The sequence below is a fragment of the Salvelinus alpinus genome, chromosome 7 (genome assembly GCF_045679555.1).
Source record: "Salvelinus alpinus chromosome 7, SLU_Salpinus.1, whole genome shotgun sequence".
NCBI lineage: Eukaryota > Metazoa > Chordata > Actinopteri > Salmoniformes > Salmonidae > Salvelinus > Salvelinus alpinus.
The window spans coordinates 5,956,410-5,971,575 of record NC_092092.1 but is presented as its reverse complement, the minus strand read 5'-3'; the positions used below and the strand labels follow the sequence as shown (position 1 = coordinate 5,971,575).

At 43.4% G+C, this 15,166-nt stretch overlaps 1 protein-coding gene across 11 annotated transcripts in view; it reads left to right on the top strand.

The window, feature by feature from the left end:
- Positions 1-15,166, top strand: part of LOC139580358 (histone acetyltransferase KAT6B-like) — a 92,743-nt gene that overhangs the window by 42,245 nt on the left and 35,332 nt on the right. For 9 of the 11 annotated variants that reach the window (XM_071408960.1, XM_071408959.1, XM_071408962.1 and 6 more), the window contains exons 6-7: positions 6,475-6,604; positions 6,870-7,984. In XM_071408960.1, coding sequence (XP_071265061.1) covers positions 6,475-6,604; positions 6,870-7,984 — 1,245 coding nt within the window. The remainder of the gene's footprint in view (positions 1-6,474; positions 6,605-6,869; positions 7,985-15,166) is intronic. The other 2 variants (XM_071408968.1, XM_071408969.1) reach the window with 1 other exon arrangement.

Genomic DNA, 15,166 nt, shown 5'->3' with positions numbered 1-15,166 from the left:
TGAGCTGATTTCTGACTTGCTGTTCCTTCTTTTTCTGTAGTGTATTTCTGTATTGTTTTAGTGATTCACCATAGTGAAGGCGTAGACTTAGGTTTTCCGCGTCTCTGTTTTTGGTTGGACTGGTTTCTCAATTTCTTTCTTAGATTTTTGCATTCTTCATTAAACCATTTTGTCATTGTTGTTAATTTTCTTCGTTTTTTTATTTGAGATTTTTAGATTTGATAGGGAAGCTGAGAGGTCAAATATACTGTTAAGATTTTCTACTGCCAAGTTTACACCTTCACTATTACAGTGGAACGTTTTGTCCAGGAAGTTGTCTAAAAGGGATTGAATTTGTTGTTGGCTAATTGTTTTTTGGTAGGTTTCCAAACTACATCCCTTCCATCTATAGCATTTCTTAATATTACTCAGTTCCTTTGGCTTTGATGCCTCATGATTGAGTTTTGCTCTGTTCAAGTAGAGTGTGATTTTGCTGTGATCTGATAGGGGTGTCAGTGGGCTTACTATGAACACTCTAAGAGGCTCTGGGTTGAGGTCAGTGATAAAGTAGTCTACAGTACTACTGCCAAGAGATGAGCTATAGGTGTACCTACCATAGGAGTCCCCTCGAAGCCCACCGTTGACTATGTACATACCCAGCGTGCGACAGAGCTGCAGGAGTTGTGACCCGTTTTTGTTGGTAATGTTTTCATAGTTTAATACTATGTTTTCATAGTTGTGCCTAGGGGGGCATATGGGGGAGGGAATGTTGTCATCTCCAGGCAGGTGTTTGTCCCCCTGTGTGCTGAGGGTGTCAGGTTCTTGTTCGGTTCTGGCATTTAGGTCACCACAGACTAGTACATGTCCCTGGGCTTGGAAATGATTGATTTCCCCCTACAGGATGGAGAAGCTTTCTTCATTAAAGTATGGGGATTCTAGTGGGGGGATATAGGTAGCACACAGGAGGAAATTTTTTCTCTGTTAAGATCATTTCCTTTTGCATTTCTAGCCAAATGTAAAATGTTCCTGTTTTGATTAATTTAATGGAGAGAGTTAGGTCAGCTCTATACCAAATTAGCATACCCCCTGAGTCCCTTCCCTGTTTCACACCTGGTAGCTTGGTGGATGGGACTCCCAGCTCTCTGTAACCTAGAGGGCAACCAGTGGGTCCGTCTCCTCTATATCATGTTCCTTTGATGCAGTCCAGGTTCCTGCTCTTCAGGCCAAAGGCAGATTACCTCAGGTCTTGGATATTCGAGATGAGATGGTGAAGGCTTTGTGTTCCATAAAGTGTCCAATGTTGTTGGCCTTGTGGTTTGGCCTCAGGCCAGTAAGTGTGAGCAGAGCCTGCTGAGCATCTGGTGCATTCCATTGGCTTGGGCTAGTGTAAGAGTGGGGGTTGGGCCTGTTTGCCTGCTCACGGCCTGGGTGTTTGTGTGACTTCCATGTTGAGGCCCTCTTTGCGGGGGTGGGGTGCATGGGGTGGGCAGGAGGAGCATACGTCAGATCTGAGGGGGCCTAAATGGGGTGTGGGGATGGTTGACTTGGGGGGGTGTTGATTGGTGGTGGTGTGGATGTGGCTGGTGGTGTTGTGGTCTGGATGTAGGTCCTCTATGTGCAGGTCCGGGGGGGGGGGGTCCCGCAGGTCTGTGGGAGAGTATCTCACTGGTCTGTGCCTATTGATCTGTTGCTGCTGTGTGAAGTGTTGGGGCTGCGTTTGAGAGCGATGTCCTTTAGAGGCCGGGTGAAGGTGGGCACTTCTGCCTTGTAGAGGTGGACCTGGTCATAAAGGCTGTTCAAGTCCAGGGTGGAGTTGTGGGCCAGGAAAACATTTAGTTTTGAGGCACAGTCACAGGAAATACTTGCATTTACCTGCTGTATGGTAGCAGGGTGGAAATCTTTTTTGTGGTAGCAGGGTGGAGATAACCACTTGTGCGTTGGGGAAAGTAGAAGAAGCTTTTTCAATCACTCCCTTCAGTGCTGTAGCCACCCTTTCCTGCTGTATTCTCAGGTCGTTTGTGCCTGTGTGTATTATTATGTGGCTAGGTGAACCTAGTTGGTCCTCAGACAGAAGGTCTAGGGGGCGCTGGGTGTATTATTATGTGGCTGGGTGAACCTAGTTGGTCCTCAGACAGAAGGTCTAGGGCGCTGGGTGTATTATTATGTGGCTGGGTGAACCTAGTTGGTCCTCAGACAGAAGGTCTAGGGGGCGCTGGGTGTATTATTATGTGGCTGGGTGAACCTAGTTGGTCCTCAGACAGAAGGTCTAGGGTGCGCTGGGTGTATTATTATGTGGCTAGGTGACCCTAGTTGGTCCTCAGACAGAAGGTCTAGGGTGCGCTGGGTGAACCTAGTTGGTCCTCAGACAGAAGGTCTAGGGGGCGCTGGGTGTATTATTATGTGGCTGGGTGAACCTAGTTGGTCCTCAGACAGAAGGTCTAGGGGGCGCTGGGTGTATTATTATGTGGCTGGGTGAACCTAGTTGGTCCTCAGACAGAAGGTCTAGGTGGCGCTGGGTGTATTATTATGTGGCTGGGTGAACCTAGTTGGTCCTCAGACAGAAGGTCTAGGGGGCGCTGGGTGTATTATTATGTGGCTGGGTGACCCTAGTTGGTCCTCAGACAGAAGGTCTAGGGTGCGCTGGGTGAACCTAGTTGGTCCTCAGACAGAAGGTCTAGGGGGCGCTGGGTGAACCTAGTTGGTCCTCAGACAGAAGGTCTAGGGGGCGCTGGGTGAACCTAGTTGGTCCTCAGACAGAAGGTCTAAGGGGCGCTGGGTGTATTATTATGTGGCTGGGTGAACCTAGTTGGTCCTCAGACAGAAGGTCTAGGGTGCGCTGGGTGAACCTAGTTGGTCCTCAGACAGAAGGTCTAGGGCACGCTGCTGGGTGTTTGGACACCAGTGTTTAGACACACTGTGTTTGGGAAAAAGTTTTTTTTCTTCTATATATTTCCCATTTCAGCTGGCTTCTCTGTGGGGGTGGCCACCTCTCTAGTGGGTTGTTCTCTGTCACATGCCACCCCCCTCACCCTCTCCTCCAGCAGTCTGATTCTCTCCTCTAGTGCTCTGTTCTTCTCCTGCTCTTTCTTTTTATATTGTTGAAGTTGTGTCACCACAGTCCAGAGTGCAGATATGTCTCTCTCCACCTCCAGCTCTCTGGGTCTGGTTAAGGGGGTGTTGTTGTGCTGGACTGTTGTCTGGGTCTGTGCTGACTGGAGTGTAATCACCTGCTGTTCCAGCTCCACCTGCCTTACCTCCAGCTGGGTAAATGTATCCTTCATTTCAATGAGGGGGTAGTACTCTGTGCTGGGAGGTTGGCTTTCCGCTTGGGGTTGCTCGTCTGTGGGGTTATATAATGAAGAGGCCTGGTCTGACCCGCTCGGGGTGGGGGTATCTTTCTCAAGGGAGAGCTTCTCCTGCTGGACTATAATTCTTTGATTAGGTGAAAGTCCATTTGAAACGGTGTGGGGTTGCCCTGTACCATTACTGTTCCAGACTTATAGAGATTTATATTAGCTGACTCAGAGTCCTCGTTGTCTAGTATCCTGAGTTTCCACCCCTCGTTAACACCCCCTCTCTTAACAGAGGGGCAGTGTGCTAATATAGCACTGTGCCATGCCAGGGGATGGTCTGGTTAATATAGCACTGTGCCATGCCAGGGGATGGTCTGGTTAATATAGCACTGTGCCATGCCAGGGGATGGTCTGGTTAATATAGCACTGTGCCATGCCAGGGGATGGTCTGGTTAATATAGCACTGTGCCATGCCAGGGGATGGTCTGGTTAATATAGCACTGTGCCATGCCAGGGGATGGTCTGGTTAATATAGCACTGTGCCATGCCAGGGGAGGGTCTGGTTAATATAGCACTGTGCCATGCCAGGGGATGGTCTGTGTGGAAGATGAGGTTGCTGATGCTCCCATTTTTATAATAGTCAGCAAAAAGTGTCTCTTGATTTTCCATAAGGAGCTTCATTTTGTGATCTTTTCTTGCCTTATCATTCTTTACATACACAGGGTACTGTATTTTAATTACCTCTGAACAGCGGGAGGCAGCATTTGGTTGGAGTAGACTGTGCGACTCTCCTGACATTGTTGGGCTAACGGGCTTTGACACCACTCACTTGACACGTCAGTGCTAATTGAAGTTGTATCAAGTTTGGCAGCCTTAATTTAGCATTCAGTCATTATCAAGTAATGTAATTTATTTTTCTTCTTGGCTTGTGGAAATAAAATATAGCTTCAGACTAGAGGTCGACCGATTATGGTTTTTCAACGCCAATACCAATACCGATTATTGGAGGACCCAAAAATCCGATGCCGTTCAATCGGCCGATTTCTTTTTATTTTATTTGTAATAATGACAATTACAACAATACTGAATGAACACTTATTTTAACTTAATATACTACATCAATAAAATCAATTTAGCCTCAAATAAATAATGAAACATGTTCAATTTGGTTTAAAAAATGTGTTGGAGAAGAAAGTAAAAGTGCAATATGTGCCATGTAAGAAAGCTAACGTTTAAGTTCCTTGCTCAGAACATGAGAACATATGAAAGCTGGTGGTTCCTTTTAACATGAGTCTTCATTATTCCCAGGTAAGAAGTTTTAGGTTGTAGTTATTATAGGAATTACAGGACTATTTCTCTCTATACGATTTGTATTTCATATACCTTTGACTATTGGATGTTCTTATAGGCACTTTAGTATTGCCAGTGTAACAGTATAGCTTCCGTCCCTCTCCTCGCCCCTACCTGGGCTCGAACCAGGAACACATCGACAACAGCCACCCTCGAAGCCGCCCCATATCATCAACCATGTGTAGTTAACTAGTGATTATGTTAAGATTGATTGTTTTTATAACATAAGTTTACTGCTAGCTAGCAACTTACCTTGGCTTCTTGCTGCTCTCGCGTAACAGGTAGTCAGCCTGCCACACAGGCTACTCGTGGAGTGCAATGTAAGGAAGGTGGTTAGAGCGTTGGACTAGTAACCGGAAGGTTGCAAAAGCGAATCCCCGAGCTGACAAGGTAAAAATCTGTTGTTCTGCCCCTGAACAAGGCAGTTAACCCACCGTTCCCCAGTAGGCCGTCATTGAAAATAAGAATGTGTTCTTAACTGACTTGCCGAGTTAAATAAAAGTGTAAAAAAAAAAAAAAAAAAAAAAAAAAACGGCAAATCGGTGTCCAAAAATACAGATTACCGATTGTTATGAAAACTTGAAATCGGCCCTAATTAATCGGCCATTCCGATTAATCGGTCGACCTCTACTTCAGACTAAACATGACTCACTCAGTTCCAGGTTGGATGGTGTTTTCAGGTTTCTGTTGTTTTCCAGAGCGTTTGCTGTATAGCGTTGGAATAATAATAATTTGTAGTTGTAAGCATTTCAGGTAATTCCGTCCAAAATCAGGTTGTAGGTTTTGAGTTTTGATTTGGAGTGAAGGTTATGTTGTGGAGGGTAGTATCCCGTATATGTTCCTGACAAAAAAATGCAAGTTTATTTAACTATAAATCTATATATTTTTTAAGAACATGCTGAAAAATGCAGGAACTCATCTGATCATGACCTCGCTCTCTCTCTCTCTCTATCTTTGTCTCTTTCTTTGTCTCATCGTAGTGAAGCAGACATGGCTTATTAAGCGTTAGCATACATATCAAAATGATTCCCCAGTCCCAGGGGTGATGTATTATCTGTAGATTACAGTACAGGGCCTACAGCTATGCTTGTAATGATTGAACATGTACTGAAGTGTAGGACGCTTGGCAGACAGACTAATATTCACACAGTCGAATCGTTTTGCTCAAAAACATGCTGACATGGGCAGTGTTCCAAATGCTAGTCTATTCTCTCCACCGGTCAAAGTGTTGCACTATAGAGGGAGTTGCCAGTTGGGACGCAGACTAGAAGTCTGTTTGGGTGGAGGTTTCTTCCTTATGGATTTCCCTGCCTTGTGTTGATTTAATTGATTGTAGTTCGTTGTGAGGAGTGTTTCTCTCTCCCTCTCTTTCTCCGTTCGTTGTAAGAAGTGAGTAGGAGTGTTTCTCTCTCCCTCTCTTTCTCCGTTCGTTGTAAGAAGTGAGTAGGAGTGTTTCTCTCTCCCCCTCTTTCTCCGTTCGTTGTAAGAAGTGAGTAGGAGTGTTTCTCTCTCCCCCTCTTTCTCCGTTCGTTGTAAGAAGTGAGTAGGAGTGTTTCTCTCTCCCCCTCTTTCTCCGTTCGTTGTAAGAAGTGAGTAGGAGTGTTTCTCTCACTCTGTTCGTTGTAAGAAGTGGGTAGGAGTTTCTCTTCCTCTCTCTCTCTCCATTCGTTGTAAGAAGTGAGTAGGAGTGTTCCTCTCTCTCTCCCCCTCTGTCTGCATTAAAAGGAAATGTTTCAAATGAATGTGTCCTGTGAATTGATGAAGCCTCATAACAGATTTTGTCTCTGGCTCTGTCTCTCCCTCTGTGTGTGTGTCTGTGTCTGTGTGTCTGTGTGTCTGTGTATGTGTCCAGGTACCTGGGTCTGTCAGGTCTGCAGGCCCAAGGAAAATGGAAAGACATTTCTGCATATGAAAGCCGATCAGATCAAACGTCGATATGCAAAGCCAATCGGGAGGCCCAGAAATAAGCTCAAACAAAGAATGTAAGTTTATCACTATGGTATGTTAGAGGAGATAGTGTTCTTACTTTGTTGTACCAATAAATGATTGCTCAGAGTGTCTGTAAACCACCTTATTGGCTCAAGGAAATCAACCAGCTTTTTATCGTAATATTTTGTTATTGAGTTATGACTAAGTTGTTAGTACTTACATTCTCATAAAGTTTAGCTTTGTTTCTCCGTATAGCTTTTATTTATGACTCTTAAAAAATAATTTAGTATCCTAACTCTATGTTGTTTTGTTGTCTAGGTCTGTAAGCAGTGGTGATGGCTCCATGCTAGCCCGGGGAGGAAGGGGGTCACCTGGTAGGGGTCAAAAGCTTACCGTCTGTTCCACACCTTCATCTGGTCATGCAGCATCTGTGAAGAACGCCACAGACAGATTGGCTGTTGCTACAGCTGACCCCTGTTGGGCAGGTGACTCTGTCACTCCCCCTCCCCAATTCACCACCTCCTCCTCCACCCTCTCCACCACTCCCCCCCTCACGCCCACCTCGTCCTCCTCGTCCTCCTCCTCCACCCCAGCAGCTATACTCACCGTTAACAAGAAAACCAAAGGGCTTATCGATGGGCTTTCCAAATTCTTTACACCCTCGCCTGTCGGTCGTAGGTCGTCGCGAGCCGGCGAGATCTTAGACCCCTCAGCCTCGAAAGGATCACAGTCTTGTTGTCCTGCTAGGAAAAAGCCTGTCCCTCCGCCAGAACTATGGAAACTAAGTCAATCTCCGTCAGTTGTTGTTGGCATGGCTGCAAAGCTAACCACCACCACCCTATCTCCCTGTACACTCCCCCTCTCTCCCCCACCCACGTTGGCTGGACAGGGCTCCACCACCTCCCAGGTATTCTCCACCTCTGCTAACTCCCCCCCGAGTTCTTCCAGCCAGTCTAGCGTCCCCTCCCTTACTATTTTGTCTGATCACAACCAGCTTAAGGGACTCTTTGACGGACTCTCCCATATCTATGCCACTCAGGGACAGTCTCGGAAAAAGGGACTGCCTTGCTACGCACCACCTAAGCGCAGGCACCATAAGGCATCCAAAACGTGTCCTCTCATTCCCCATCCTTCCCAGCAGCACCTTGGAAGGAAAGAGAGAATAAAGAATCGGTTGCTGTTGTTGTCCCATTCATCTCCTAACGCCACTTCCCATCCTGGGCACGGCCGGCCAAGGGGGCGCCCCTTTAAGTTGGTCAGTCATTTCAGACGTAACCCCTTTTTTAGAAAGAACAGAATGCTAGGCAGGCTAAGATGTAGAATGACCCCTCAGAAGGGAACCCAGGAAATGACCCCTCAGAAGGGAACCCAGGAAACACCAGGAAAGGGAGACATGACAGACGAAGGAAGAATTAAGACAGAGCACCACCATGGTAAGAAAAGGCTTGAACGCTCCGACCGAAAATACCTGCGTCTACTGCTATCTCTTTTTTTTTTAACCCCCCAAGGCTTGTCACTAATTGCCTGGCTATTTATACAAATGTATACTATTGTATGAGCTAGCTAATGTTTTCTTTTAAAGAGTGAACAAGCACATTGTGGCTTTACCTCACTTTTATTAAATAACATTTTAACAAGTTTCTACTACTAATCTTCTCTTTTTACCACCTACTTTTAATTCATTAATTTCAATTTGTTTAACCTGTTTAATTGCGTTTTTTTTTTTTTTACTTTAATGGCTGAATTATAGTCTAGCAACGCGGCTTCAGTCCCATCTCTCTGTCGCCGGCTTCTTTGTTATAGTAGTGCATCATATTAGTGCATGACCTAAACCCTCATACTGCTTCCTCTGTCCTCCTGTCCTTGACCTAAACCCTAAACCCTCATACTGCTTCCTCTGTCCTCCTGTCCTTGACCTAAACCCTCATACTGCTTCCTCTGTCCTCCTGTCTTTGACCTAAACCCTCATACTGCTTCCTCTTTCCTCCTGTCCTTGACCCTCTGCCGTAGTGCACTGCCTTCGCCCACGGTGATCGTCACCTAGTAGTAACTGTAGTGTAGTGTGGTTGCATTATTAGCACCCCCGTTCCACCCACCACTACCACCAGTGGCACTGTCACCATTCACCCTCACCTCCAACAGTCGTTAGACTGACACGTACACCCTAGTGATTGACATTCACCTACCATTGATGATTCACACTTGACATGATGATTACGACTATTGATCTACTATTGATCAACTATTGATCTATCTTTCCATCATATGGTGTCATAGGTCTGGTTTCCCGGACACAGATTTAGCTTAGTCCTAGAAACCGGACCTAAAGGGCTAAAATCGATTTTTTTTAAGGATATGGATTGGATTTGAAGGGGTTGTTAACAGATGTGGGACCAAGTCACTGTTATTCAAGTCACAAGGTCTGAGTCTCACGTCAGGTCCAAAGTAGAACGGATCGAGTCTGGAGTCAAATCCAAGTCGTGCATTCTAAGAGCGAGTCGCGTCTCAAGTTTTTTTTCCCAAGTTGAGTCTCAAGTAAAGTGTAAAAAAATAAATGAATCTATACATGCAATGACTGGTTCAACTACAAATCTTTGTCTATGTATTGAGGCTACCAGACGGCCCTTTTCATTATTTTGTCTACAACACATTTTGATTATGTGTTTTTTAAATAGGGACCTTGTAACAGTCTTTTTATTACATTTTTGGTGTATTTTACTTCCTTTTTCTCCCTCATTTTGATCTTGTCTCCTCGCTGTAACTCCCCAACGGCGCTGGAGGCGAAGGTTGAGTCTTGGGTCCTCCGAAACAAGACACACCAAACCGCGCTTCTTAACACGCACCCGCTTAACCCGGAAGCCAGCCGCACCAATGTGTCGGAGCAAAGCATCATTCAACTGACGACCGAGGTCAGCCTGCAGGCGCCCGGCCCGCCACAAGGAGACGCTAGAACGCGATGAGCCAAGTAAAGACGCCTTGGCCAATCCCTCCCCTTACCCGGATGACGCTGGGCCAATTGTGCGCCGCCCTATGGGACTCCCGACACAGCCTGGGAACCAACCTGGGTCTGTAGTGACACCTTAAACCGCTGCGCCACTCAGGAGGCCCAACTTGTAACAGTCTTAAAGGCATGCTTCTGAATTCTGGCAATGAGGCCCTTTATCTACTTTCCCAGAGTCAGATGAAGTAAGGGAATACTATATTTTTGTCTCTGTCCTGTATGAAGGAAGTTAGTGGTAGTTTTGCGAGCCAATGCTAATTAGTGTTAGCACAATGACTGGAAGTCTATGGGTCGCTACTAGCATGCTCATTGCGAAAATCCCATAGTATCCCTTTAAGGGCCTGAAATCAGCAGAAGGCAAGGCAGGTTGATGTGCTCAATGTAGATTTAGTTACAGGTCTTGTTGATACAATGATGAAAGTGCAATATCATCAACATACGCAAAAGAACATATGCATCAGCAAAAATCACTGAAGCTGAACACTCATATCTCCCTCACTAACTTTAAGCACCAGCTGTCAGAGCAACTCACAGATCACTGCACCTGTACATAGCCCATCTGTAAATAGCCCATCCAACTACCTCATCCCCATACTGTTATTTATTGTGCTCCTTTGCACCCCAGTATCTCTACTTGCACATTCATCTTCTGCACATCTATCACTCCAGTGTTTAATTGCTGTATTGTAATTATTTCGCCACTCTGGCCTATTTATTGCCTTACCTCCCTTATCCTACCTCATTTGCACACACTGTATATAGACTTTTTCTATAGTATTATTGACTGTGTTTGTTCATTCCATGTGTAACTCTGTTGTTGTTTGTGACGCACTGCTTTACTTTATCTTGTCCAGGTCGCAGTTGTAAATGAGAACTTGTTCTCAACTAGCCTACCTGGTTAAATAAAGGTGAAATAAATCAAATCAAATATAAATATACTAGTAGATTGACCAAATATACATGGGCATTAGCCCTAAAGAAATAGCCTCTGTATCAGGTTTAACCTGTAATAACTGAACGGACACAGGTGGAGGGCCAAACTGTACTGCCTAGTTCCCCTTGAGGAACCAAAAGGAATCCGTCTGACAGGAGCTCAACAGGTACATGTAAGCACTTGGCCCTTCCCAGGACAATACAATTACCCAATTGGCAATTACACAACCAATAAACTGGTTCTACAATGTAAAAGGCAATTTCCACATCCATTGTTACATTCTTCTTAATCAGACGTAATGATTATTAATGATATTTCATCACCATTTATACATGGAACAAACATTTTATCTTATTCAACATTCTGACTCCAAAGCGTGGCGCGCAGGGCACTTACACGGAACCCAAACCGGCTGCGCGCGTGCACCATCGTGCATAAATTAATTTTGTCCCCCCACACCAAGCACGATCACGACACGTAGGTTAAAATATCAAAACAAACTCTGAACCAATGACATTAATTTGCGGACAGGTCGAAAAGTATTAAACATTTATGGCAATTTAGCTTGTTAGCTTGCACTTGCTAGCTAGTTTGTCCTGGGATATAAACATTGAGTTGTTATTTTACCTGAAAATAACAAGGTCCTCTACTCCGCCAATTAATCCACACATAAAATGGTCAACCGAATCGTTTCTAATCATCTCTCTTCCTTCCAGGCTTTTTCTTCTCTTGACTTTATATTGCAATTGGCAACTTTCATAAATTAGGTGCATTACCACCACTGACCTTGTTAGTCTTTCAGTCACCCACATGGGTATAAACAATGAGGAGATGGCACGTGGTACCAGCTTCTATATACCAATGAGAAGATGGGAAAGGCAGGACTTCTGCGTAGGAAATAGAACTGATTCTATTTTAGCCCTTGGCAACGCAGACGCTCGTTGGCACCCACGAGCAGTTCGGGTGCAATAATTGAATAACATAGATTTCTAAATGTATTTTGCGTGCGCGAGCGGTGTAGTCAGCCTGTTAGCGTAGGCCTGTGCCCACTGAGGCGTTGCCGCTTCTAATACACACGACCAGAATGACCGACGAATAGGACACAAAACACACGGAGCTCTGACATTAGCTGGGAAATATGAACAAGGGAAAACCATTCGTTGAATTAAATGAACAGAACTTCTACCTCAATAAACAATGAACATCGCGCCCACCCAGAGCGTAAGAAATGGTCAACGAAAATGTATGGTATTAAACGTGAAACAATAAAACGTACGGTGATGGAATGATGAAACACTAGCAATTATTGTAGTATTAGATAAACTATAGATTTCCCACACATGGCCTTTATACGTGCAAAAGCAACCAGCAAACGTTTCAACCAAAGAACAATGCGCACGCTCCGCTGGCGGGAGTTTAGAGTGGAGAAACGCGCCTATGATGCCTCTTCACCACAAAAAAAGAAAAAGAAATTAAAAATACAAACTTCATAAATAAATTATAAATTTCAAGGATTTTTTTACATGCCAAAAGACCAGTAGGCATATATTAGAAATTGTTGTTTGATGCCCCATTGCTAGTGAGCATGCAAAGTAAAAGTTAATATTCTTGATCACCAATGTTTTGGGGAGCTGCATATTTATTTATTATGTCAACCCTCTCCCTAAAATGTGATGTTTGCGCTGCACCCGATCCTATAGCTGGACAGCAAATCAGCAATCTCGCTCATCCGACCTGTGTTGAGTGACAGTTTGCTGGTCCAATCAGAGGGCAGACTGTGCTTTTTCAAAAGCCAATCTGTTTCGCTTTTTTTTTTTGCAAGGGTGACGCTGCCGCTACTGTCTCTGGCTGCGTGGAGCGTAATCCACAAAATAAATTAAATAACGTTACAAAACCTGGATCGATAATTTCAAGTAATCCTTTTCAAGTCGAAGTTGAGTGCCCGAGTCTTGAGGCTCCAAATCTCAAATAATTTTATTTTCTGTCGAGTCTCAAGTCATAAAATGTGTGACTCGAGTCAGACTCGAGTCCAAGTCATGTGACTGGAGTCCACAACTCTGGTATAGAAGCCATAGTGTTTACATTTGAAAGCCATCTACATAATTTAAAACTCATACTTAAGTCTCAAACTAATCTCTGTAATTATTGATTTGTTCATGTATAATTTCCACTTATTGTAACACATTCTGTTTTGTTGGTGTATAATACATAATTTCAAGTGTTTTAAAAAAAAATTATGCTAAAGCTGCTTGCTTAGGTTTTCAACAAAATTGCTGTTTCATCGTATTCTCCACAGTCTGCTGCTGTCACCGCATTGGCTTTTTAATTCATGGTCATTTGTCCTAAATAACACTCAAATATTTCCCTATATAGTGCACTACTTTAGATCAGAGCCCTATGGGTCGTATGGGCCGTGGTCTAAAGTAGTGCACACTATAGGGAATAGGGGGCCATCTGGGACGCAGGCTTGGTGGGATAACTAAGCACATGAAAGCGGTTACGTAATTAGTGATTTAGTTTCACATCATTACATTAGGGATTTTCATACGCACATCCAGAGATGAGATATACATTATGATACATACATTATGATATATACATACATGATACATGCATTATGATATATACATACATGATACATACATTATGATATATACATTATGATACATACATTATGATATATACAGTTGAAGTCGGAAGTTTACATACACTTAGATTGGAGTCATTAAAACTCGTTTTTCAACCACTCCACAAATTTCTTGTTAACAAACTATAGTTTTGGCAAGTCTGTTAGGACATCTACTTTGTGCATGACACAAGTAATTTCTCCAACAAATTGTTTACAGACAGATTATTTCACTTATAATTCACTGTATCACAATTCCAGTGGGTCAGAAGTTTACATACACTAAGTTGACTGTGCCTTTAAACAGCTTGGAAAATTCCAGAAAATTATGTCATGGCTTTAGAAGCTTCTGATAGGCTAATCATTTGAGTAAATTGGAGGTGTACCTGTGGATGTATTTCAAGGCCTACCTTCAAACTCAGTGCCTCTTTGCTTGACATCATGGGAAAATCAAAAGAAATCAGCCAAGACCTCAGAAAAAAAATTGTAGACCTCCACAAGTCTGGTTCATCCTTGGGAGCAATTTCCAAACGCCTTAAGGTACCACGTTCATCTGTACAAACAATAGTACGCAAGTATAAACACCATGGGACCACGCAGCCGTCATACCGCTCAGGAAGGAGACGCGTTCTGTCTCCTACAGATGAACGTACTTTGGTGCAAAAATTGCAAATCAATCCCAGAGCAACAGCAAAGGACCTTGTGACGATACTGGAGGAAACCGGTACAAAAGTATCTATATCCACAGTAAAACGTGTCTTATATCAACATAACCTGAAAGGCCGCTCAGCAAGGAAGAAGCCACTGCTCCAAAACTGCTTGCAATTGCACATGGGGACAAAGATCGTACTTTTTGGAGAAATGTCCTCTGCTCTGATGAAACAAAAATAGAACTGTTTGGCCATAATAACCATCATTATGTTTGGAGGAAAAAGGGGGAGGCTTGCAAGCCGAAGAACACCATCCCAACCGTGAAGCATGGGGGTGGCAGCCTCATGTTGTGTGTGTGCTTTGCTGCAGGAGGGACTGGTGCACTTCACAAAATAGATGGCATCATGAGGCAGGAAAATTATGTGGATATATTGAAGCAACATCTCAAGACATCAGTCAGTAAGTTAAAGCTTGGTCGCAAATGGGTCTTCCAAATGGACAATGACCCCAAGCATACTTCCAAAGTTGTGGCAAAATGGCTTAAGGACAACAAAGTCAAGGTATTGGAGTGGCCATCACAAAGCCCTGACCTCAATCCTGTAGAAAAGTTCTGGGCAGAACTGAAAAAGCGTGTGCGAGCAAGGAGGCCTACAACCCTGACTCAGTTACACCAGCTCTGTCAGGAGGAATGGACCAAAATTCACCCAACTTATTGTAGGAAGCTTGTGGAAGGCTACTCGAAACGTTTGACCCAAGTTAAACAATTTAAAGGCAATGCTACCAAATACTAATTGAGTGTATGTAAACTTCTGACCCACTGGGAATGTGATGAAAGAAATAAAAGCTGAAATAAATCATTCTCTACTATTATTCTGACATTTCACATTCTTAAAATAAAGTGGTGATCCTAACTGACCTAAGGCAGGGAATCTTTACTGGGATTAAACGTCAGGAATTGTGAAAAACTGAGTTGAAATGTATTTGGCTAAGGTATTATCATACATTATGATACTTGCATTATGATACATACATTATGATACATACATTATGATATATACATTATGATATATACATTATGATACATACATTATGATACATACATTATGATATATACATTATGATACATACATTATGATACTTACATTATGATACATACATTATGATATATACATTATGATATATACATTATGATACATACATTATGATACATACATTATGACATACATTATGATACATACATTATGATACATACATTATGACACATACATTATGACATACATTATGACACATACATTATGACACATACATTATGACACATACATTATGACATATACATTATGATACATACATTATGACACATACATTATGACATATACATTATGACACATACATTATGACATATA